The sequence below is a fragment of the Silurus aristotelis genome (assembly GCF_946808225.1).
Source record: "Silurus aristotelis genome assembly, chromosome: 3".
Taxonomy (NCBI): Eukaryota; Metazoa; Chordata; class Actinopteri; order Siluriformes; family Siluridae; genus Silurus; species Silurus aristotelis.
In genome coordinates, this window is record NC_139576.1 from 12,284,300 (window position 1) to 12,311,431 (window position 27,132).

General features: G+C 38.8%; 1 protein-coding gene and 1 long non-coding RNA gene across 5 annotated transcripts in view; one reads left to right on the forward strand and one right to left on the reverse strand.

Moving 5' to 3' along the window:
• The window catches only part of dachd (dachshund d), a 118,772-nt gene that overhangs the window by 5,534 nt on the left and 86,106 nt on the right, over positions 1 to 27,132 (reverse strand). For 2 of the 4 annotated variants that reach the window (XM_083537016.1, XM_083537018.1), the window contains 7 exons: positions 26,090 to 26,262; positions 25,599 to 25,734; positions 24,313 to 24,447; positions 8,841 to 8,983; positions 6,329 to 6,476; positions 4,914 to 5,057; positions 3,350 to 3,418 (listed from right to left, as the gene is read on the reverse strand). In XM_083537016.1, coding sequence (XP_083393142.1) covers positions 3,350 to 3,418; positions 4,914 to 5,057; positions 6,329 to 6,476; positions 8,841 to 8,983; positions 24,313 to 24,447; positions 25,599 to 25,734; positions 26,090 to 26,262 — 948 coding nt within the window. Of the gene's footprint in view, positions 1 to 3,349; positions 3,419 to 4,913; positions 5,058 to 6,328; positions 6,477 to 8,840; positions 8,987 to 24,312; positions 24,448 to 25,598; positions 25,735 to 26,089; positions 26,263 to 27,132 lie in introns of all 4 variants that reach the window. The other 2 variants (XM_083537015.1, XM_083537017.1) reach the window with 1 other exon arrangement.
• LOC310723809 lies at positions 18,408 to 22,731 on the forward strand. Its single transcript, XR_014532790.1, has 2 exons — positions 18,408 to 20,814; positions 20,916 to 22,731. It is a non-coding gene; the product is annotated as an uncharacterized lncRNA (long non-coding RNA).

Consider the following 27,132-nt stretch of genomic DNA (forward strand, 5'->3'; position numbering starts at 1 on the left):
CTCATCCTACCTTAAAAATGTTTTACTGACTGATCTTTGTACTCAATATATGTGTACTCTTATATATGTATATTCAACAGACATTGCACTGGCTTGGATTCAGTAGAAACCCATTTTAGTTTCTCATATTTAGATCTAGACTCCAGATCAAGATGTCTTTATTTGATTACGTGATAACACCGATTTGCATGCATTAACACTACGTAGTAGTTCTGGCAGGTGTGATATTAAGATGCTGGAAAAAAAGGAGGTGGGATTGGTGGTTAATATAGTTTTTTTTTCTCTATAAGTGCCAAACATTAGTGAAGATCTAGCAAAAGTGTGGTGTGAGTGTTAATTATCAGCACTTCCATTATTTTTCAACCTTTTCCTTTTTGATTGGCTCACAATAGAAGAATCACTTTTTGTGCAGGTCAACATTCATAAAGTTTGCACAGCATGAAATGAAGTGCTATCTGAAGCAAATGCATATATTTGAGCATTTTTTGTGTAATGGATGTGAAATGTAAATTTCTTTCGCATTCCGTCTGTTCTTCATGTTTTTAGTTGTCTCCATTATCAGTGTGTTACTGTACCTCCATTATCTAAGCCCCGTAATCACAGCTGCTATTAAAAATATGTGGAATCTGATGCATGTAGGGGCAAAAAATGACAATAAAATAAAATAAAATAAATAAAAGGTGTAATTGTAGACTCCTTTTTTTCTCACTTTTGAATAAAAAAAAAAATCCAGGGTGTTTGCTATTTAATGTTTATGATTCTCAATTACGATAAATGAACGTATAATATCAAAGTAATGCTGAATTCACCCAGAGGATATCTTTGATTCTGATTATAAAGTGTACAATGCAGCCTAGAAGAGTCTGCCATGCCTCTTTAGAATGTCATCTGGTAGTCATTAGTTACACTGAAGCATCAATCTCCATTTTCTCTGACACACTGTTCTGCCAAATGAGTTTACGTCCGACTCGTACACGTGTTCATTGAAGAACTGGTTTAGTCGAATTAGATACGTATGACGAGTTGTAAGCTGCTGATTCAATAAAAAATAAAAATACAAATTAAAAACACTTCAAAATATAGCGTTCACAATCTTATCTGGTGGCTACTTTTGGAACAGGAGGGGCCCAACCCTCCAGATTCTAGACTTTTTTTACTCTCCTGCCTTCCGCTTCAAGATTAAAGATTAAAGATATACCTTATTACTGCAGTGCAAAGCAAAAGCAATATGGACATCTGACACAAGGATCAGAGGTTCTGGCAGTATATTGACAACAACTCAGAGTTATACTGTCTAAAATCAAATCTGGCCAAAATACTAAACTGGCAGACAGAGAATAGACACTAGTATTTAACTGATTTTTTTTTTTCTGTGGCCCTTCTGGTTATTTAGGTGAAATAGGCAATTATTAGTTCTGTAAATTGTATAGACACTGTTACATCCAGTCACTTTAAGGACATTCTGGTACTTCCTGTACACATACTATTTGTATACATTATTTGTGAAAAGTACAGTATTTTTCGTTGTCTTCAGTGGTTGTTTCTTTTGCTCTAGCTTGCACATGTACTTATGTTTATAATTAAAGCTGATTCATACATGTTTTGTAATTGGGGCTCATTTCTCAAGCCAGATATCAACAAATGTATTTGTATATTGTTTAAAGCATTTTTATACAAAAGACATGGTATTCAGAAAAGTTCAAACATGTCTATATCCTGTGAGAGCTCGAGTTAATGCTGTACATGTTGAAAGGCATTCAATAATATTTACATTTATGGCATTTGGCAGATGCCCTCATTCAGCCCTTATGCATCTGCCCATTATACAGCTGCCCATTATACAGCTGAGCTGGGCCTTGCTCAAGGGCCCACCAGTGGCATCTTGGTTGTGCTGAGATTTGACCCTATGACCTCCTAATCAAACGTCCAACATCTTATTCACTGGGCTATTACTTCCCCACTACCACAAATCATACACTGATATACTGATATGAAGCATATGTTCAACTAATCCAACTGGCACAAGTTGCAATTTTATATGCAGATTATTATTTCAACAGTATGTATAATATTTTGTTATACTCTTTTATTTCAGATTAGTGGATTAATATAGAACAATCCAAAACAAATACATAAATGAAGACAAATAAGATCAGCCATTTAATTACAAAATGGCTCCCTATAAAAGAGTTGGTGTGTGTCTATAGTAGCAGATATACTGCAATAGTTGAGTCTCATTACTGCAAGATTTAGCACATTTAGCTGTTTAGATGTTATTTTGTCCTGCTCAGTTCTCTGTGAGCTTTGGGGGGTTTTATGGGGTTCTTTGGGAGTCACTAAACGTAAATCAGCTGTACCATAAAATAATGCTTGGTAATTTACAAACATGTGAGTATGAAGAATGCTTTAACTGATACTTCTATAAACCTGACTAAAAATGTTTTGTTTTGTTTGGGACTATTAAACAGTTTACATAGAAAAAAAAACTAGGTGGGCACAATTGGACAAAAATCTATACATTTAATTCATGTAAAAGATACTTTTCAACTGCCAGACATTTTCCAGTAGATAGAATTTAGCCACACTTGTCCTTACTCTTGAATGGACTGCCCCTAGGTTTGACTAATGGGTTAATCAAACCTACAATGGGTTAGTGTCCCATCCAGCATGTATACTAAAACTCTAACCAGGAACTTTCTTTCGGCTTCTCCCATTAGGGGTCGCCACAGCGGATCATCCGCATGTTTGATTTGGCACGTTTTTACGCTGGATGCCCTTCCTAACACAACCCTCCCCATTTATCCGGGCTTGGGGCCGGAACTAAGAGTAAAACTCTAACCAGGAACTAAATTATTAAAAATGAATAAATAAAAAGATGATCTATTTCTCCTTACTTTAAGTGTATCAGTATATTTATTTAAAAAAAAATCCGGAATATTATAAAATTCTTAGCTAGAATGACCTTAAAGTAATTCTTATGTTAAAATTGATGTTAATGCACTAAATCACCTGTAGCTTTGCTTGTAGGTAAATACTTGCATTTATGCTTCCAGAAAAAAAGGATGTAAATGTGTAAACTTAATCATTGTAAACAGCCCAATTAATCTCTTTTTTTTGCTTGCCTGATGCTGACCATTTTACTGCACACTTTCTAAAATAATCATACACGCATTTGTTAGACAAACTGATTTTCGCTTTTTTTCAACAAAGTGTTCTCTTGACGAATCCCAGTGATCTTGACCTTCCTCTTGAACTGTGAGAGCTGTGGCCCAGATGGTAGGCTGCATGCTTGAACAGCTGAAACTAAGGCTCATAGAGAGAGATTTATAGTCTCCTCAAAAACATGTACCTTGTATTGTCCTTTCAGCATCTGTTCTGCCACTGCTGCGGTCAGTCTCTATCTCCTGGGTCAACGAGTCTGGCAAAATGAAAGGATAATGACGATTAAACATCCATGACATCTGCACTTAATTAGGGAAGTTTTTTGAACATCGTTTTTCATGATGGATGGAGGGCATATAGGCAGCATTGCATATGGCACAATAAAAGTTTAAACCATTCGCTAGGTGAGGGATGTTTGTGAATGTAAACCAGGAAGGCAGATTTTTTGCACATGTTAAACCAAACCTGCGCCTCTTTCTTCGTCCGAGACCTCAAACGTGATGCTTTTTGTGATACATCAGGAGTCTTTTATGGTGCATAAATCGTGGCCTCTTTACTGAGCTATATTGGAGACGAGGACACAGCCGTAATGCTTTCAAGAGCACGTCTCAAGTACAAGTCAAAATCAATCCTCGCATGGGATTCTGACAGCAAGCACTCAATCACGTCAGAACAAACCAGATTTGGGACAAATGTGTCAAGCGATTATACGGCCGAGAAAGTGTTTGTTTTGAAGTCCCTCTATCATTCAGTCAGGTTAATGAAGTTACATAAAATATTGCGCTGCAAACATTTCAGAATCATAGTGACGTGAGGGAACATTAGGATTTCAAGCGCAAACTGCAAATTTGCATGAACAAACCATAACGATGACACAGGAAAAAATTAGAATGGTTAGGGTTAGCGCTTTCATTCCGACAGTTCTTCAGTAGATGTGTATTTTTTGTCTAAATTCAAGGAAGATTTCTTTTTGTATTTTTTGTTAAACCTGTTAAACCTCTTGTACGATTCTAACACTACATGGACAAAAGTATTGGGGCACTTGAATTTCCCCATTGAATGTGGTTCTTCCACAAACTGTTACTACAATTTTATTGGATGCCTTTGAATGTGATTCCTTTACAATTCCCTTAATTAAACTGGCAGACCCAAACCTGTTCCAGCATGACAATGCGCCTGTGCACAAAACCAGCTCCGTAAAGAGATGGTTTTCATGGTTTGGATTGGAAGATCTTATATGGCCTCATATAGAGCGCTGACCTCAACCCTACTGAACATCTTTGACATGAATTGGAACACTGACTGCACCCCAGGCCTTCTCACTCTACATCCAAGAAAAACGCGGGTTATTATAACAGCAAAATGGGACTAAATGTGCAATAAGATGCTAAAAAAGCACATGCGAAACCCTATGGTCAGGTGTCCACAAACTTTTATCTCTTTCAACTTTATAGTGTATATAGTGTATTTTAATTTTTATAAAAAAATCTTGTATTTTTTTTAATGGTTGGAAAAAGAAATTGTAGTTCACAGCTTCCTTCTCAACGCAAATGTCAGACAAAACCGAGGTAATAGGCAAAACTGAGTTGCTGTTGTTATACCTGTCACACCTATAACACTTATTCTTGCCAGCTTCAACCTAATACCAGAATAAAGCAGCAGTCAGTAAGATGGCACTATAATGTTTCAGAAATGTTTCCACTGTGGGATGAATAAATGTATATCTTATCTTATGTAGTGTCAGGCCTCACCATTCAGGGATCGGAGACTCTCTGTAGGTGAGCTCTGTTTGAGGGAGTGCTCTACCTGTTCCCGCCGCTTACATTCGTACTCCAGCGCCTCCTGCAGTTTCCTTTTAGCCTTCTTCTCCTTCTTTAAGCGTTTCTGAATGATTGCTAAAGATAACACACACACACACACACATATAGAGAAAAAGTGGTTAAAAGCAGTCACAGTGATAGAAAAACTCAGAATTCTGGACATATTCGTGTCAGTATTGTTCACAGTAAATGGGGAAGGGATGTTCTCGTTCAGTGAAAATGGGCCGTGTCATTAGCAAAATAATTGAGCCAGAGATAACCTGGATTAACCTAAAGTTCGAATGCCAATGAGATGAGGTTCAGCGAAAAACTTTGGCAAAAAAGGAGGAAAAGCAGTCGCTGACATTATAAAATAGCCAACGGCTGCTGGGCTTCAGCACAATTACTGGGATACTTATGAGAAACTGCCTTATTAAATTCCACGTGATTCATTATGGTAAGTGAACGCACCGAACACTAACTGAGCTGTGCTCTATAGCGTTTTTGTCTACAATAGAATCCAAAGATTACAATATATACATATAATTGGATGTGTTACTACACAGCTAGAAAGTAAAGAGGAGAAATATCTTTAGGCAATGTAGAATGTAAAGAGCATTTGTCTTTTTTTTTTTAGGATGTGGCTGTAATTTATTAGCTGAACTATGAACAATGTCATCGTTCCCCCTTGAGAAATGATGTGCTACATTTAGAACGTTTACCACACGAACCTCTTTCCACATATTTATTTATAATTACATTAATATGAAATGTGCTCACAAGCATGAAAAAAGCACTGTATGCTCAGATATGTAATATGAAATAGATTTGAATTGTTTTATTGATTATCGGTCTCATCTGATACGCTCATGATTTTCTTAGTGAATGGTAGAGAAAAAGGTCTGGAAAAGCACATATTACTTAATCTAATGACAAAGCCAAAGTGATTGTGGCACAGAATAATGTTGGATGTCTTATAAATGTGACTGATTCAATCAGACAGCAAAAAAACGTCACCTAAAGTTGTGACTGAGTGGACCTTCTGGGACACAATCACTTTGGCTTTGGACATGACAAAGAGTTAATATGTTCATTCATCCTTAGAACTCACTTAGTCAGAGTGGTTTAATTTATGCTATAGTTTGTTCGCCAATTAAATCTATTTAGAAATATTGCAAGAAGGTAAAAACTGAAGTAATAACTGTGCAAGTAATATGTGTATATGGTTCGTATTTAATACAAAGAAATTGAATAATCTTTCTTCCAATTTAGGCCACACCCATATCATGCCCAAATCAGAATACAGGTACACTTACACCCCTCTTATACATTCATATGTTTGTAAGTGTGAATGTGATTGTGTGTACCTCTGTTCTTCTGTTCCATAGCCAGCTGCTTCTCCAAAGTCTCTCGAAGTTCCCTCTCCCTAAACAGCTCCATTTTCAGCTCAGTTTTTTCCAGCTGCACTTGTTTCTCCTGAGCACGAGCATTATCGATCGCCACCTTCAGCAGGCCCTACCACATCATCAAGAGCATACTTTACAATTCACACACACACACACGAGAACTGCGCTGCAAAGAAATGCTATGAGTTTAAACACCAATATACACAATCAGCCGAACTTAAGCTCGACATCCCAGTAATAATCACATATAATTGATGATATACATACACTGAGCACTTTATTAAGAACACATGTACACCTACCCATGCATTTTTATAATCAGCCAATTATGTGGCAGCAGTGCAAAGTATAAAATAATGTCAGTTAGGGCCCTGCAGCTTTGGATAACATTACCATGAAACATCAGAATAGGGAAAAAATATGATCTTGATCATGGCATGAATGTTGGTGAATGGCAGTTCTGCAGATGAAAACACCAAAAAGACAGCGAGTAGTGAAGCATTTCATCATGTGCAACATGTTTAAGCATGGGCTCGTCAAAAAAAACATAGCCTTCTCTCAAAAACATAGCCTGGTCTGATGAACTTTAATTTCTGCTGAAGAATTTGGTAAATCCATTGACCCAACCTGCATTGTTTCAACAGTCTAGGCTGGTGGAGGTGATGTAATAGTGTGGGGAATTGGCATAACATTGGACTTGTTAACACCAATCAATCATCAGTTCATGGTCATCTTCAAATGGCTACCTCAAGCATGATAATGCACCAAGTCACAAATTAGTTTCATGATCCTGAAAAATTGCAGAAATTGTGTGATGTAATCATGTCAACATTCGAGTCCATGTCAAGAAACAACTGAGGCTGAAAGCCAATGCAGATCCCAACCAGTTTTATTTAAATGTTCTTAATAAAGTGCTCAGTGTGTGTATATGAGTAATTTATTTACAAATCTTCAATCACTTTTTAAAATGTATATGAAAGTGAAACACAAAGCTTGCTTTGGTCAAATGTTAGATATTGAGAATCATTTTTGCATCACTAAAGTTATGCACTGCATCTGCCAGTGGCTAGAAAGTTTTAGTCAAAAATAGCTGTAAATCCAGTGTATTGTGTATTTGCAGTTTTGATAGTGCTGTGACCATTTACAAACAATTCTTTCCCACACACATGCAATTAAGGCAGAAGCAATGGGCTATATCATACTAATTGTTCCTCGTTATGACCCCAATTTAGACTAAGTTCCTTTATCTCAATTTTCTGCCTGGATTGCTTTTGTTGATTTGTATATGCGAGTGCTCAATCAAAACGTTACCACGGAATCATGATTAAAGATGACGAACTAAACTCGTGTGGCTGCGAGAAAGTCTGTGCATTCAGGCTAATTATCAGTGAGGCCATCAGGAGCAGCATGGCTCTGATGTCCCTATCACAAGAACAGTGGGCACTGAGGCACTCCCTATACTGTACTCACATCATTAGTCTCATAGGCCATGCTAATCAACGGCATTCATCTTTCTAACTCACTCGGCTGTGCATGGAAACAACACTGTTGAATTTGAAACATAACGCTGTCCATTTATGGAGACTATAAAAACAGAGAACTGAATGAAGCCATCATGGGTAAAGGCATTAGAGGCAGTACTATATCAGGTGTAACCTAAGTAGCAGTGATGATATTCCTGATTAGGTCAATGGCACAATTACTTTAAGGTTATAATGTCTATTCTGTGTAATGGTTTCGGAGTGCACTATATATATATATATATATATATATATATATATATATATATATATATATATATATATATATATATATATATATAGGGTTAGGGTTAGGGTATATATATATATATATACACACACATACACACACACACACACACACACACACACACACACACACACACATACACACACAAATGCTCACACCTTTGCCTATTACTGTGTCTGACTAATGGACACTGGCAAGAAAGGAGACAGAACAAACTCTCGCTGCACATACAGACCATTATCTAGATTTAGTGAGGAGAGGAGTTTGTGCTTTTCTGGCTTTTCAATAACATGGCAAGCGGCGTTTTTTCTTTTTTTATCTTGAATCTTCTTAACTTCATAAAAGACACAAAAACTAAAGCTGGGGACAAAGTGTTTATTTATAGTTGCTACAAATGATTGATATCAGGATGCTCTTTCAATAACATTAAAAGTAACTAAAAGTGGTTGTAATTGTTGGCACAATGCTGTGGTGTAAATGGATTAACCCACCAGGAAAGGTATTTAATAGGAAAATAATTCACTTCAAGGCCTTGCTATGGATTATTTCCCTTATACAGCACTTCCTGTTCTGTGGTGTTCCATTCATACAGTAGTCAACCATACTTACATGTTTGTGGTAATTTTGATTGACTTCATTAGAAGTTATTACACTGTTAGAATATCTGCAGTGGAAGGTTTACAGATCTATCTAAGATGCTTACCTGAATATTGGTCAGTAGGGTCTCTATCGATGACAGCCCGTCAGGAAACAGGAAAGGAGATGGGAACCCTGGTGGTAAAGCTTGACCTGCCAACGACAATCTTTCATAACTGTCCCTCGCTGTTGGAGTGCACATGGGGGCTTCTTCTGGTGGCAAAGTTAAGAGAGAGATACACACTCAGCACAACTGTATTCAACAAACACATTAGACTGCAATTGTAAGCATGTAGCATAGAATAAATCATCCTCCCCAAGAATTGGTGTTTATACTTAGATTTTGTTTGTGCAAAAATCACATTAACATCTATACAAGCAAGCCCGATCAGCTGGAAATGACTGATAACCCATTCTGAAACTGTCATGTGAAGCAATGCTGTTATTGATGCTACTATACGTGTGGCTGTTAGCGATGCTCAAGAGCTTCCATTCGCATGAATGTAATGAGATTCCTGTGCACCATGAGTGGTTCTACTCTAGGACTGTTGCGCTGGTGGTCATTTGCTGTACCGTCGAGGGCATAAATATGATAGGAGATCTGGGCTGCCCAGTCCATATGGCACGCTAACTTTCTCTGATATGAAGAGGCCACACTCAATCACATGCATATGGCAGGCCTTGATTACTAAAAGCCCTGCCTCTCCAACCAAGACCATATGGCACAAGGAGGTGAACCTTCATTTAGTGCTTTTCAACACCAGAGCAGCACATCTGACACAAGGAGCACTGCGAGTATGGATGAATGGATTTTAAGCCTTGAAAAAAAAAAAAGAAAGATAAAAATCAATAGGACAGACGCAGAAGTTATCAAACTAAAATCAAGGGTAACTCAAAATAGGTTTTAAAAGAGGAGGAAAACATTGCACATAGTCATTCTCTAGGTCCCCCAGTGGGGTGGCATGAGCATGAGGGGCTGAGAAGTGCTGAGTAAAAAGGTGGTCGCTAATCCCCAGTGGAAGAGAGCCTGAAAGACCTAAACACAGATTACCACTTAAAAAAGGAAAAGGAGAATCTACTGGGGCTAAGCATGAGCTAGACCTATTAAAGCAAGAACAAACTAAAATGGTCATCACATGCAATTTCAGAAATAGAATCAATTACTGGATCATGACAAACTCTTTAGAGATTTGCTTAATGTAATGGTCGTCTCTTACTATTTTAGGCGTGTTACAAATTCACATAAATTGCATAAAATTGGTTCAGCTGTACAAAGAGTAGACTTAAGAAAGAAAAGCCAGAAAATCACTGTAATTGTATTCTTATTTCTGTATTATTTCTAAACATATACAGCGGTGGCACCTTTCTTTAACAAGGAATCTTCTCAAAGTGACTTTTTAGTTCCAAGATATATATATATATATATATATATATATATATATATATATATATATATATATATATATATATATATATATATATAAAATTCTAATCCCTCTGAGAGACAGCTAGTTCATGAGATATAGCGAACTCATTTTTCTTATAGCAGAAAAGATCCATCAGCCCTCTTTAGGCTGCACTGTGGGTGGAGGCAGCGTCTTAAAGAGCATAAATCTGAGGGTGGACACTGAGCAGATGTCCTTTGTGTCTGAAATGTAAAGCGGAGATCAGATACAGAGCTCAGAGCGAGGCTTTGCTTCCTCGGAGGAGCAATTGCAGCATGTCAGAGCCCTGATGACATCATCCGCCATTCATCACGTTCGTGAGGGCAGGCCTCTGCCATCTGCTGCACATGCCATCATAACTCTACATCTATCTCTTTTTTCTCTCAGTCTCTCTCAGTCTCTCTCTCTCTCTCTCTCTCTCTCTCTCTCTTTCTCTCACACACACACACATACACACACGTATGTGATTACACAACCTCACAACACCATAACCACAAAAATCATTTCTCTCCACACAGTCGAGTGATGACACTATCTCCGCATTGTCACGGTGAGCAGACATTCAGTTTCTTTACACAAGCAGCAGCAGCAGCAGACGGATTAAAAAAAAAAAAAAAAAAAAAAAAAAAAAAAAAAAAATTATTCTGATTGTATTGTCAGGTTGTCACAAATCAATTCGGTAAATTCATTTATTTATTAATTACAAACAACACCGGCAGAAAATGAAAAAAAAAATTCTTTGTATCAGATCTGGCACTCAAATCCACAGCGGGCCTCTCATACAGAATTAATACGTGTTTGTATGGCCCTCTAAATCATGCGCAAACATGGCAAGACTGGAGGAGACCCACTGCTCCCATCAATATTCACTAATGCCAGCCAAGGCTTGGTAACAGCTGGTCTTACATTAATTAGTTTAAAGTATTTATTTCATCCATCTCCAGAGCAGATTGAGCAAAAACATTAGAGATTATTTCAAGCATCTGCAAATGCCCTGGAAACATCAAGCAAACCAACAGTCAAAAATCTCAGCCGCCAGTATCAAGGCTCGATAATTTACGATTCTTGGAAGAGGGGGAGGCTAAAAGGAGTGCTGCGCCTCCATAGAGGAGCTCCCAGCAGCCTTTCCCTAAATTTCAGCAGCACTTCCCTCTGGTTCATTACCGACAATGGATGGCTGCCTAATGGATAAACATTTGCTGCTAATCTAATTTCATAAATATAAAAAAATTAAAAATACAAAAGTCCATTTTTGGAGAGGTTATTACTGCCACTCAATGGATTGGTTTTCGTGCACAGATAAAGGAGTGAGTGTGTTAGGGGAAATAAAACCGATGTGATTATTAGATCATGAAATGGTTTTGGGGTATATTTACAGCCCCGGTGATTTCCAATGCATTGATACTGCGAACGCCAAGGAAGCGAAGCAATACGGCGAGATTTTGGACGGCGGCAGCACTGCAGTTGGTTTGCAGCCACTGTTGTCCCATATTTCATGTTGGCATTAATCATACATCATTGCTTTAACCAACTTCTGCTTGGGACACAGCAAGGGGCTCGCCGCATGCACAATGCTGGATCACAGGGTGCTTCAGAGTGCTTTGTTACGGGGGAAACAATCTGTCGCGCATTACAAAGCGAACAGCGCATTTCCTCTCAAATTACCAATTCGGCTCTCAAAATAACATAAACCCAGATGCAACTGAATAACTCAAGCTGCAAATTAGCGCTAATACACTAAGCAAATGCTCTCCTCCTTCACTCTCCTCCCATCATCCTACGTTTGCATTAGCCGTTCTCGACTTGTATTGTGTTCTCTTAATTCCCTCCTTGTTTCGTGCACTTCAGTTTTGGCCTGCGTTTGGGCTGTTTATTTCTCACTGTTGGTCCAGAATTATTGACTTGGACTTAATTACAGTGGCAGATGCCAGCGGGTTGGAGAGAGTGGCGGAGAGAGCTGCATTTTCCAGGTGATATTTCTCCACCGGGGGCTGCCAGCAGCAGCTGTGACAGGTCCGAGCTCAGCTCTACCCAATGAAAAAAAAACGAAAAAAAAAAAAACCCTTATGAGATCCTTTCGGGTCAGCCGTGTCACAAATAACATTTCATGCACAACTGTTTTGCAGGATAATAGGAGCCACAAATAAAAATGGGACGCTGTAAATACGATGCATTCTGAATAAAACGCCATAATTTAAAATGACACTCTCTCGAAGCGTTCACATCCAGACGTACGCGCGTACACTCCCTCCCTCCCGTGGCAGCCGCAGGAGTCCTTGACAGTATGCTTGCAGTGATAAATCACCTTTCCAGTTAATTTTCTCAGTCGTTATGTGTTGTGCTGCTAAAACAGGGGCTTAGGAATTGACTTGACAAACTATGAATGTAAAAATATCACTCGCAGGGATCTAGGCTTATCTCCAATTTACATGTTATTAGATTTGTATTGTGAACAGCACTTGGACGCGGCCGTGGCAAAGGAAAACCGAGTATATGAGAGAGAGAGAGAGAGAGAGAGAGAGAGAGAGAGAGAGAGAGAGAGAGAGAGAGAGAGAGAGAGAGAGAGAGAGAAAGAAAGAGAGAGAGATGCCTATGATAACAGAAGATAGGATACATCTCAGACCCCTCTTGACACCCTTTGATATCTCTGATGGAAAGTCACAACAAGGAGAGCAGAAGCCACTCAACTGATTTTTAATATGATAGACAAGACATTCTGTGATAAATTGCAGAGCAAACCTGGGGAAATTTAGCAACATTTCCCACAATAAATAGTTTTTAATTGACCTTGGGAGCTGAAAATCTGCCATATGTTTGGAGTTGCACTGTTTGAATTGAGGTCCCAGTGGGCCTTTCAAACAGCACAACTTCAGCACTGAGCCGGAGGAGAGAGAGCGAGAGAGAGGGAGAAAGGGAGGGAGAGAAATAGAGAGAGCGAGAGAGAGGGAGGGAGAGAGAGAGAGAGAGAGAGAGAGAGAGAGAGAGAGAGAGAGAGAGAGAGAGAGAGAGAGAGAGAGAGAGAGAGAGAAAGGGAGGGAAAGGGAGAGGGAGAGAGAGAGTAAGCGAGAGTAAGAGAGAGTGAGGCACAGAGGGACAGGGCTAAAGAGAGAAGGAGGGTGGGAGGGGGAGAGAGAGAGAGAAAAGTAAGTGAGCTGGAAGAAAGAACAACAAAGGTATGAAGAGAAAGAAATAGATACTAAGAGAACAATAGAGCGAGAAAGAGGGAGAGAGAGAAAGAGAGCGAGAAAGAGAGCATGGTAGCATTTGGTTTGGCCTGGCCAGTCACTTTGATATATTGACAGGTGAAGCCTGTGTCCTTGCAAACCCATGTTCCTCCCAGCAGGAGAACAGAATGCTAAAATCTGGAGGATGTCAGTTCGCTCTCGGCAAAGGCGGCTGCTGCTTTCAGCAGACAATTACATTTTATTTGACCTGCCAATGGGGCTGAAGAAGTTGCCGCTTTCCGGGGGAGTGGTTATGACCTTTCAGTCTCATAAATAGAGACAACCCTGCACTACACAAGAACTAATCTCCACACCCGTCTCTCCCCTTCGTGCCTCTGCTGCATTCACCGCTTTTATAGCAAAGTGCTATTTTATTCACCTATGTTACAGCCTAACCATTCTAGTGTCATTTATAGTGGTGGCATGCTGGCTTTTTTTTTTTTTTTTTTTTTTTTTTTTTTTTACAGTTATGTTAAAGCAAATTGGTAGAAAAACAAGGCAGACCTTTAAAGGAAAGGGGAAAAGAAATCATTTCCTCTGAGGGTGTACACATAAAACCAAGGAGAAAAATTTAAGGAAAGGAAAGACTTTAAGGTGTGTATGTTGTGCGCATGAGCAGGACATTAAACCACGTGGCTCAGGTGGCAGATACTTGCCTTTTTACCCTTTCCCACTCATTCTTTCCTGCTCTTTATTTATGAAACGAAAATGAGCCATTACCAAATATCTGCTGAGAGTCAACGTCAAGAACTGGTGTCAGTCAGGCCCGGATTAACAGGTAACATTTCTCTTAGAGGGCTTTGTATTTGAGAAATGCACCAACCTGTGTTTCCCCTTTCTCTCTCTCTCTCTCTCTCTCTCTCTCTCTCTCTCTGTCTCTCTCTTTCTCTCTCTCTCTCTCGCACGCTTTTTCTTTTAATGTTCTCTATACTTACAGATTAAATCGTTTGCTGCACAAACCCATTTGGGAGCAGGGAGAAGGTGAAGGGGATAATCAGCACAGCCACCGGAACGTGTTTCCTAAATGCGCTCCCAGACATTACTGTGCACGGCCATAAAATTAGCGGCAGGACCTTAAAACGCTGACATTTCGCATGACTTTTGAGAAAGTGACACCCTCATATTTTCATGTAGGGTATCATTAAATTTCAGCTGCCCCGTGGCCGAGCCGTGCCATTAATAACCAATTCTGCGTGTCACTCTGCTCCCCTCTCTTTGAAATAATGAGTACTTTGCTTTACCTTAATAAATTGAAATGTATTCTCAAGGCCACGCTGAAGATAGTGACACAGGTAAGGAAATATTCATAAATCCTTAAGTATCAGGGACACCCAAAATAAACCAAGAAAAAAAAAAAGATGCAGACGAGAAAAGGTGAAAGTTTCGAATGTAATCAAAAGCACTCTGCAAATGTTATTATTATGAGGCAGACACATATATACTGTATGCCACAAGGTGACACAAGGTGGGACAGAAACACCTGAAAAAAAAAAAAAACAGAACGTCCATATCGAAAGTCTGTGACGCACATCGAAGCTGAAGAAGACGTCTCCTCCTTTTATACTGCCCCTGTCATATTTATTGCATAAAGGTCAGCTTGTTCATTTGTTCAAAGTCAACGCTTCACCCCCTCCCTTCTTTTCCTCCTTTAGATCGTGCTCCTTCATGTAATAAATGCAGACGATATGTCGTTACCAGACCACTGAGGATTAAAGGCTTGACCGCCTGTAATGCAGGCATAAACCAACCCCCTGTGTGATGCTTTTGTTTTCTATGAGAGTGCACCTTGAAGCACAGTTTTCCGGCGAAAGCAGGCCCGCTCTGCTACACGGTGCACTTTTTCCCCCCTTTTTGTAAACAGACACCCAATTGATGTTAGCGAGAGGGTTGTGTAACCTAATTAAAAAAGGTAAAGCAGGCTGGATAACTAGTGCTCTCAAATGCTTGCAAATTAATTGGCTCTAATGTTTGAAAAGCAAATGCATTCAAGGGTTTTATTGTTTGTCTGTTAATTTTGAATAGCTGTTCTTATTTACAAATTTGGGAACTGCAGTGATTAAGTCTGCAAATGGAATGAATTATAGACTCTGGGAAAGTAGGAAAAGAAAAAGGAAAGTGATTCAGGCTGCAAGCTTTGAGGTCACTTTTTGAAAAAAAGAAAAAAAGAAAATGCAACAAAAAGGCTCGTTAATACCACAGAGATGGAAGATTATAATCATTAGATACATGCCTATAGATAAAATGGAAAGTTTAAATGGGGACCTTTTGATTTTTCCATTTTATCTATAGGCATGTTCATAGGAGCTGGAAGGAAACTGGAGAACCAGGAGGAAACCCACCTGAACACATGCGCGTGCTAATCAGTACACAAACTTTACAAGCGAAAAAACATACAGTGCAGTAATAATCTTCAATCTTTATGCTATTGAAAGAGCACTTTGGCTCTAAACAATTCTCTTGGTGAGCTAATAATCTCAATTTGCTACTTTCACCTGGTGTGGCTCCTCCGTCCTTCTGCTGCCAATCATTTACATTCATTCATCTGTGCGTCGATGGTTACTCAAAGTGTCTGAAGTCAAAATCCAATTTTCTAGTTAAGTAGTTATGGGTTATGTATCATGCTCAGTAGCTCAAGGGCGGCACTCAATCAACTCAAATGCTAAGCTATCACTGACCCTGTAATTTAAATCAGATTTTAAAACACTGAACTCATTTTCTTGTGTTTGTGCTTATGGCTAAATTAATAATAGTGCAGCCTTGTCATTTCATAGTGTTACCACTTAAAATAGAAAAAGAAAAATAGAAAAATATATATTTTTATTACCAGCTGCAAGTGGATTCGAATCTAATCATTTTCACATATTCATGCTGGAGAGACTGAGAGTGGGTCAGACTCAGGCCTCTTACACCCAATCTGAGTTGTTTTGTTAGCAAAGAGATATTTATCATTAGACAAAGCAGCATTATGCTCTTTTTAGACCACTGATTGAGATTTTCGGCTTTATCACCTATATTTTAACTGTAATCATTATTTATTGTAATATATTTTGTGATTAAAAAAAGATCTTGGTGTTAATGGTTGCTGTATGTTACACACAAATCAAGCGTTAGGATTTCAAACATTTCACAGGAGTTGAAAACATTCAACGAAAATTGGAATGCAGAACAATGGCAATGGCGAGTGAACAATGGCATGGTGACTGCAGCAGCATCGCAGAGGACGAGCACACATATTAATATCATTGTATTGCTCTGCATTCCTACAGGGAACGAGGATGTTGTTGTGTTCGCTCTATAGCCGAGTCTGGTGCTAATCCTGGCTCAACATACAGAGTGGCCTGTAAAAGGATGAAAAGATGAAAGTAAAAAAAAAAAAGTAAATAGAAATGTAAACTTTAGTAAAAGCGGGGCTTAGGAAGCCCGAGTCTGACTTCGCTCTCGCTTTTTCTAGCATGAGTGTGCGAAAATGGATGCAAATCCATTTGCGCCTGGTTCACAGTTATAAAAATACTTAGGGGTTTTAAAAAGCGGGCGATGTGTTAAACGTGTGGAAATCTGTTTTGATAATATTATTCATAGCGCTGGCTTTGTGCTGCTTGAATTAATAACACTCCATTTACAGATGGAAGAAAGCTGGCATGGTGTTTCCAGTTAAAGAGATTAATTTTTAAACACCTAATTGACAGGCTGGGGTTGGGTGGATAAGCAACAGCTTCTCCGGGGTTTTTCGGCTGCTGCAAAGTCAAGGTGACTGGAATACTTAGGCAGGCTTTAAAACACACAAGTAAAGCCATAAGAGAGCCGAGAATTAGTCTTCCAGCAGGTTTGCCTACACCCCACATTCTGTTTTATTAGGACTGATTTACTTCACAGTGAAAGGATATAAAAAGCCTTAAGTATCAGACTATAATTACAGTAGAGTCGGAATTTAAAGGCTTGACTCACCATGTCTGCAAGTCAACTCCAACTCAGCACCATGATAAGAGAGCTCTATTAGACTGAGTGCCTGGCAGGGCTACACTTTAATAGGGCTCCAGATAGCAGTACAAAGAAGAAACACGGCTTTCCGTGTGTGCGGCGTATATTTACAGTTGTTTATCTCAGTAAAATGTTGTCTTGGTGACATCTCGTAATGGTTGTTTACAAAATAGTAACGTAAAGCAGGACAATCAGAGACACACTATGTGGACCGCACTTGCTAAGAAAATAAGCGGGAATAAATAAAAAAAAAAAAAAAGAAGGAAGGACGCCAGGGTCAAGTTCACCTTCTTGAGACAGTTGTTCGGCCGTGTTTGGTATTCTGCATCGCAAATTAGCGATGAAAAAGAAACAGGTTTTGCTAATTGTTACATTTCATCTGTCCAAGGGCAAGCAGCTAAATTTGTTCACAGCAGTGTGCATTTGCTTACTGCCAGATGCGCAGATATGCCCCTAGAATTCACAAGGAGGATTCATTCAGACAAAAAAAGCGCAAATCAAATGTCTGACTTTTTAGTAATACTGGGAAAAAAAGGGAAAAAAGCCCCAAAGGAGTGGCAAGAAAGAAAAAAAAAAAACATACCCCTTTGTGAGTGCACGTGTCTCTGCAACACATTTGTTCTCTATTGAAATGAAGGGTAACATGAAGCAGCCCGGCATCTCGTGATGGACAAGGAGATTTCACCTTCGCCAGTGAATGATAATACATTATTAAATTTGCCTCTCCGCTCACTAGATACACTTAGCTGACCACAGCATATTTATCTCCCTGTCTAAGCCTTACATCTTGGCAGGGGAAAGCATCCTGTCACTTTTAAGGCATTTCAAAGATTAAAAAGAACCTCTTTCTTTTCAACATGCCTAAAACAGCCACCTTTTCTTTTTTTGATGAAATGTAATTTAGCAGTCAGTGGTGTCACGCACCGGATCGTGCAAGAAGGAGAGCAAATATCCAAATGAACTGCAGGGTCCTGGGGGGGAATTTCTCATCTTGCATCATCAGCACTATTTGTTACATCGCTCGCAAATTTGATTGATCCTCTATTGAATTTTTTTTTTTTTTTGCACCCTTTCTTTTGGACAGGACACACTGACAAGTTGTTTGATCATAAACCCTGACTGCTTGCCAAGTCACATTTCGGCTCCTTATGGCTAATGATCCAGCCTTTTGTCTTACGGAAAGTCAGCAGAGTCAGCACAAACCTCCATCCGCTGCTTTTCTGAAGCCAGATTGGCAAGGACACTAAAAAGGCAAAAGAAAACATGCTTTGAATGCAGGCATAGCTGATGAAGCGAAAGGAGACAAGCGTGAGCTGATAATAAACACCTAAACCGTAAGTTTGCTGTAAGTGACCTAAGTTTTTAAAAGAGAAAATTAACACCTAACTTCTTAATTACTTATACAATAGATCACAGATTTCTCTACATTTCATGTGGTTTCAGGCATTGCTTCAGACCCTTTCCCTAAAATGTTCAAAAAGTTTATATTCCTGCAACATCAAAACTATTTTTACATTAACCTAAATATTAATGCAATATTTCAAACGTATCATATCCTGTACGATGTTTACATTTAGTTAAAATCTTCATGTGAAACTTGTGATTAGTACACAGTAAGTCTATAGTGTTATGAGAAATCTTACTAAAGAGCAAAAGGTATTACAGAACGGACGCAATATATATTTAAATTACGATAAGCTATAAGTGAAATCAGCACACTTATTTTTTAAATGCTCTATTATAACGGAAATGAAGCTGTAATACAAGGAGACAAAAAAAGCCTATCAGAATAAAAAACAATCAGCTATGATTTTCCATTGCTACACTACACCACATTATATCCGGTTCTATTAGATTTCCTTTATTGCTTGTACATGTCTAATTTAATACATAACAGAAAACAATTTTTTTAAGCATGATACCATGCAAAGCACAACCTGAAATAATTGCCTGCATTATACACACTGAACAGAATGACCGGCTTAAAGCAAAGCACGAACGCGGTGCTTTCTAATTACACCCTTCTACTCTATCATGCCTCGCATCTCTACTTTGATTTCGGCTATAAAAGCAGGTCAAGAGAAATAAAAACTTTTATTCTGTATCTTTTGATGTACTTGAGGAAAAGGTCATTCTTTTCTTTTTCCTTTTTGTTTTTTTTTTCTTTCATGAAATCATTTAATGGCTAACACATGCTTCTCCATTCACTGACCAGCTGGCAAATTATCTAAGTACTACTCATTCATCTGACCGCATCCCAGCGCCTGTCAGCTCGCACAAATCAAATGTGATTATTCACTGCACATTTAGAGCCGAATACCGCGGCTGATTGTACGCATCAGTTCCTGCGAATCCAAAGGCACAATGAGCTGTCAATAGAGAGGTTGGGTTACAGTAAAGCACTCCTAACTTCACCACAATGAGCTGCGTTTTTTTTGGTGTTGGTAGGGGGGACTCAATGACAAATATAAGGCGTAGTTTAAGAAACAATTACAATTCAACACAGGGAGACACAATAGAGTTGTTATTATAATATTCCCCTGCCTGTAAATAATACACATTTACAGTAAAGTAACTTTGTTGGATTCTTAGTCCTAATTTTACAAAGTTTACCACTTAAACTTCAGCTAAACTTTTTGATGATCACCGTAAAAAAAAAAGTCATGGCATTGAGTAATGAATAGATGTTAAGACTTGAATTCTCTGAATTGGTGTATGGTGATGATTTCAAAGAAATGAAAGGTCCCAATGGAGAACTGGACAAAGCCATGAGCTCTTCTTTCAAACAAGCAGCGTCACAGTCAAAAAGATTATATCCAATTAGTTCCTTTAATCTTACTGCCATGTCACCGTAATTAATCATATGCAAGCAAAAAAAACACACAATTTAAAGATAAATCTATTTAAGTCATCTGTGAACAGGAAGTAAATGTTACTTTACAACATCCATTATGACATTTCCTGTTTTTGTCTGCAGGAGCTTGTAATAGCTCTTCCTGTCATGACTCTAGTTTTAATGCTATAAATGTACATACTGTATATACAGCTGTGTATGAATCTCTGTGTGTGTACATATTTGCCCATTCATCCATTAAAGCATTTGTGAGGTCAGGCACTGATGCTGGATGAAAAAGTCTGGCTTGCAATCTCTGTTCTTGTTCTCAATGGTGTTGGATGGGGTTGAGGCCAGGGCTTTGTGCAGGCCAGTCAAGATCTACCACACCAAATTCTAATCATGTCTTTATAGATCTTGCTTTGTGCGTTGAGCTCTTCAGAATGACCATTTTTTTCCACATATGTTGGTAAATACAGACCTGTGACAATAGATCCATTTGAAACACTCTTATTTTCTCTTTCTCTCTCTATGTATGTATGCATATATGTATGCGTATGCGTATGCGTATATATATATATATATATATATATATATATATATATATATATATATATATATATATATATATATATATATATATATGTATATATGTATATAAGCATACGCATACATACATACATACATACATACATACATACATACCACAGTATTCTTGAATTGTATTGGATTGTAAAACTAGTAATAACACAAGAGATTTAACTGTGCACTATTAACAGAGCAAGTCTAAAGAAATAAACGTTAATTTAGTTAAAAGTTAATTAGCATAAATACACACAAGAGCACCATAGACAGAATGAATAAGCTCCTAATTCCAGGTTTTATATAGACAAAGCAGATCAGGCAGAAAGGAGAACAGAGATCACAGCAGACTGAAGCGAGATGGGTATTATCTTAATAGCTAGTTTCATTGGGCTGCACTGTCGATACAACATGCCTCACGGAATTTACCTCTCGCTGATTGTGACGTAGGGTGCAATCATGTACAGTAAACCCACCTGTACATCTTTCACATGCACAACCTCAGTTGTCCTGCGATTTACACTTTGCAAAGTCCTCAGTGTTTTCATACATATTCAGTATTACTGTTGTTGCATTTATTCTAACACTGTAGTACTACTTATGGCTTAAATGTCCCCTTTAGTAAGGACTGTACCCCACAATGTGCCTGCCCATCCCATGTGGGCATGTGTTCATGAGCATCTTCCCCCAGGAGAGGATCCATGTTAAATGTTTGATGTCAGAAATGAGTTTTGCTGCCAAACCTTTAGTACATTTCGGCTTCCTTGTTTGTCAGCTACCTGCTGTTTCATGATTCAAGGTTTATCAAAAGCGCTTCTGACAGATTTCCTTTTTACTCCGCTTACTTTTTACTTCACTTTGGTGTGAATTGGTACATCTGCCGGCTAAACCATATGCTGACAGTGTGTCGTATAATACTATTACCTTACATATATTATCGTTCCATATAATGTGTTAGCATTTCATTCAATAAAGCAGATGAATATAAAGAATACTTCACATACATGTATTGTCTGTGTCATCTCTTTACAACCTCGAATGTAACCGTTTACACGGCCCTGGAAGTATAGCGCATGAAATTAATTTAATGCCCTGCCAAGACCATAAAGATTAAAGAAGTGGAGAAATACCATTAAACCATTGGAATGTAATCTCATTTGTCTAAACAAACTGATCCGATGAACAACCCTAATTAAAAAGGGGCCCATCATAAACAAAAGCCAAGCTAGCCATTGACCCTCCATATAACAATGAGCTACATTAATTTTATTAATCTAATGCATCATGTATCATATCATTACAGTTCAATATATCTATCATGAATTTTTATTCTTTTCACTTCGGTTATTAGTTGGTTTAATGTATTGATTACCTCTAGATCTGGCTGCACAATCACTCTTATCTTGCGGCATAAACCTGTGCGTGTTATTCAAATTGCCTCATTTATTATGATAGCTTCCTCATGTAAATTGTGCTGACTGCTCGCCCTTGCACAGTCCTCATTAGACTAATGAAAACCTTCAAACGAAAAAACTAAACAACCTGCCAAATAAAGGTCTGGGGTTATTATGAAAATTACAACTCTGGGAGCCGGGAGAAGCTCTGTTCATTAATTCATGCTCAGCAAATTGGTAACTAATTTAGTTGCACTCCTCTGCATTAATGGATTATTTTATAAAAATGTTTTCCACAGCCTGAGACCTTTGGCGTGCACGTTAGAGAGCCCTGAATTCTAATCAAGCTGTGTGACATATTAGGGATGGTGGGCATCTAAATGGTAATGCAATGGTAACACAAATAGACAATGTGGATTTTCTCCCAGTCAGAGAGAATCAAGACCAATCTGGCTCAATTGCCATCTAAAAAGGTGGAGTGTGTGTGTGTGTGTGTGTGTGTGTGTGTGTGTGTGTGTGTGTGTGTGTGCATGTTTTGCTTTAAAAAAAAAGAAGCTTTATACAAAGCCGATATGTCACTGCTGGGGAAAAATACAAGCAAAGGATCCCGAGGAATGACAGGTATCATGATAATATTATCATATACAAGCGAGAACATCCGTCGAGTCTAGCCAGACATGCAGTGGGTGCACTATAACAGAAAAGAATTTTAGGACCAAACACATCTGTGCATTTCTCCACCCATCACACCTACATCCTGACCTGTAAATTCATATAATCATGCTAATTACTCTGCTTCACAAGCTTGCACTATCTATGGGCAGGTCCGGTACAGTCCCTCCTCGCCGGACAGATCCATCAGGGAACACGCATGCTAGTGATTTCCACAGTGGCTTTAATATCATTATCACCCCCAGCCAACAAATTCCCCACCCCAGGCCCTTGGCCATCTGAGAATACTCAAATCTATTATTCAAGTCGATTCGTATTTAATCCAAATGCCTGTGTGTGCACGCTTTCTTTCCTTTTCCCCCTTCACCAACCCAGCATACTTAACTGGCTAATAATAAACGGAAAGCAAACAGTAATCTAAAAACAATACGATTACACATATTGTCTTACTCCAAAATGGATGCTGATGATGATGGGTGATTGCAATTAGAGAGGTCTAGGATTCACTCTGAATTGTGTATTACATTAGACGAGCTGGTAAATAAATATTTCCACAACATTTCTCAATTGAGTTCCCTGGCACTAATCCTTAGCAGGCAGAATTTTTCAAATTGGTTCGTTGCTTAAAATAACAAAGAGAAAAGAAAATAATAATTGGGCAGATGATACTATACCGTTAATAATAACACAACACAAATAAATAGCTGTCAGACATCTTAAAATCCGATGTTTTTTTTTCATTTGAAATGAGTTAGCCATTTCACTCATTCACACTGTGGAGACTATCCTTTCTGTACAACACTGGTAATTGATCATTTTACTAGCATTAGTAACTTGTGGCTTTTGAGAAACCACAAAATGATACCACAGCGCTGCTGAACGCTCGATTGATCAGAAGGCGTTGGTTCAATTCTGTTAACAGTACAGCTTGGACACTTCCAATTGTACATTTATATCAGTGCAGCCATTTTTATAGATTATTGTTTCTACTTTAATATCCATCACAGGGACTTTAGGGCAGATGCTGTACATAAAAGTATAAAGAAAAGGAACTAGTTGTTGCAAATGTTCCACAAATAAATGTACAAACAGAAAGTATGATTTTATTCTTTGTTAGCTTGAAATTGTAGTGATTAGTCAACTGCTGTACTATAAGAGTGACACATTCCCAAAGGGCTGTTATTGGGAAAACTGTATGTGGCCTCATGTTCAATAAAATAATAAAACACTATAATAACTACAGAGTTCCCAGTTGTCAGAGTAACTACTAATACAATATACAGCTTCAGGACTGACTGACAGATTTGACCATGTCATATTATAGATGCTTATTTCAACCAACAGTAAAGTATGTGACTCATCACCTGATAATTAAAGAACAGGACAGTTTTTAATACAATAAAATGCTGACCTTTCTCAGAGTGCATTCTCTTAACATCATGGCCAATGTCATGAGTAGCCAGGTCACCTTCCTTGGGGCCGGGCAGGATGCTGGGAGAAAGACCCAACAGAACCTGGTTCATGGCGAGCCCATTCTGATGAATCGCTTCACATGGAAAAAAAAACCACACAAAAAATGGTCTTACGGTCATATTTTCAGAATAAAAAACCAATAAAAAAAAACACATCTTTTAAAGAAGAATGATTTGCACTTTATGGCAGTGCTTTATGCTAGAGAAGGTGAATATGTCCTTGGCTTTCATTTGTTTGATTTGAGGTAAACTTTGTCTCCAAATCAATCGGCCAGTTATTCAACCGCCCCCCCCCCCCCCCCCCCTATTTGTCATTGCTCCGTCTAGCAAGTGGATCCGTCACCACTGTTTTTAAAATGCAGTGGTGATTGGATTCTGAATGTGTGAAAACGAGGGGAAAAAAAACAAAAAAACAAGTAGAATGAATAATTTGGATTTGTGTTGGTGAAGGACAAGATGACACTCAACACCAAAGATGGAGTGGGAGTTCTACTATAGATTAGGAGGGGAAAAAAACTCAAATGCTTGTGTGAAAGCACATGCAAATGACTTCTCAGCTTGATACAGCTAAATAAAGATTATTTAAATACAGACACCGTGTCCAAAAAACTTTCCTTATCGTTAATCTACGCTTGATGGAGATGTGATATGGGTCTATTGATACGGTATTCCAATTAGGAGATAGGAGTGTGCGGCTTCTGTTTGAGACTTAGTGAAAGGACTATAAGGAAAGGACAAGATTGTGTATTTTGGGGTATTTTGTTTCCATAAAACATTTATTTTGCAAATGATGGAATTTCATAGTGGATATATTTGCTAGTGCTGTTTACCATTTTACTGAGAACTGATAATGAGTATATACATATGGCTGAACAGTATAGTGATCACATATGTGTCACTGGAGAACCAACACAGTACAGGACTTAACAAGGAAGTATATGAGGACACAAGATGAAGGAAACATTATATATATATATATATATATATATATATATATATATATATATATATATATATATATATATATATATATATATATATAGGTCTTTCATCTGCTAAAAACTAGAGGAATGAGAAGAGGGACACACATCTCTCGTGACAATGTGCATTTTTAGCTCAAGTGCAGACTCTTAATATGCGGCTGTGTGCAGAGAAAAGAGTAGAAGAGGACAGCAGAGCAGAAGTGGGAGGGAGCAAAAGAGAGTGAGAGACGGAGTAGACATACGCATTCTGTCGGAGGAGCTCTCGGTGTGTGCGGGTGAGCTGGAGACGCTGCTGCTGCGCTGGGATGAGGGCCGGCTTCCCGGCCTCCTACCATCTTCCAGAGAGGGAGCAGGGGAAGGACTGTCAGGCACCCGCTCCTGCGACACACACACACATACACGCACGCACACAATTCCAGACACACACAAACACACACATCCACAGCTATTACACTACACCCAGCTGGCAGCCAACAGCTCTGAAAACAGCTTCTCGTGCCGACACTTGCTGCTACAGCGACTGTCAAGGCGCTACTCTAACGGCACAGAGCGCAGGCTTTTAATGCTGCGATCCTCCATTTTTTCTTCTCCCCCATCCCTCTGTCTGTCCCCTCCCTTCTCGTCTATCCGAGGCTATTATGGGATCATGCAATCATGCAGCGGAGCCCCATCCTCCAATACAACTGATGAGAAAATGTGCGCAAGGCAAAGAGCCAGCGGCACCGTGTGTTACCTTAATCACTGATGTCACCATTCTGGAAGGGGCACTCTGTCCCTGCGCTGCGGCGGCCATATTGGCGATGGTGCTGAGGTGGTTCATCTGACTCATTGCCATGGTGACTGACGCAGGAGGCAGGCTGACAGGGATCAGGGGGTGGGGCATCATCATGAACGGCAGTTCCAAACCTGAGAGAGGGCAGAGACGGGCGTAATTAAACACGCATTTAAAGGACTCATTATTTTGGCATTAAAGTTGAGTAAATACTGGTTAAATGAAGAGAGAACGAGCGCTCAGCATGGAACAGAAGTTAGCATCTTATTTGCCATTCTGCCATGTGGCTGCTGCTGACAAACCAAATGTTCGTCGTTAGAATAACCACTTTGTGCAAAATTCAACACTGTAATCTTCCCCTGTAGTATGTTTTCAAACCATTGTCTTCATTAGCAGCTAGGATAAATATTTTACCGTCAATGTTAATAAAACATAGAATTACACTGATTGTACCGCAATAATAGTCGTGGTAATGATAACAGAGACGATAAAAGTCTTCAATGTATTACAATTAAGGTCTACACGGAGAGATGTAAAATTATGGAAATTAATGTTGCACTATTAATAGCAAATTCATTTAAAGTGCTGTGTCTCTGCAAATGCAGGCGGACCTGAAAGTCATTACTGCAATAACTAGCTAAAACAGTGCTAATTAAAAATATATAGGAGCCATAGACCACACATGCAGGCATTTATACACACCCATCACACACACACACACACACACACACACACACACACACACACACACACACACACACACACACACACACACACACACACACACACCCATCCCACACACACACACACACACACACACACACACACACTATTACTAGAAGCCTTATATTAACTAAATGCTAGACATTCCTTGATTTCCAGTAAAAAGACAGGATGACATTTGAAGTTGTGTTCAGTTCCATATAACTGGAAGTCAGTGTGCAACATTCATGTCTGGGATTAAATAGGTGGAAGCGAAACTGTCCCCAGTTTCAAAGGACACG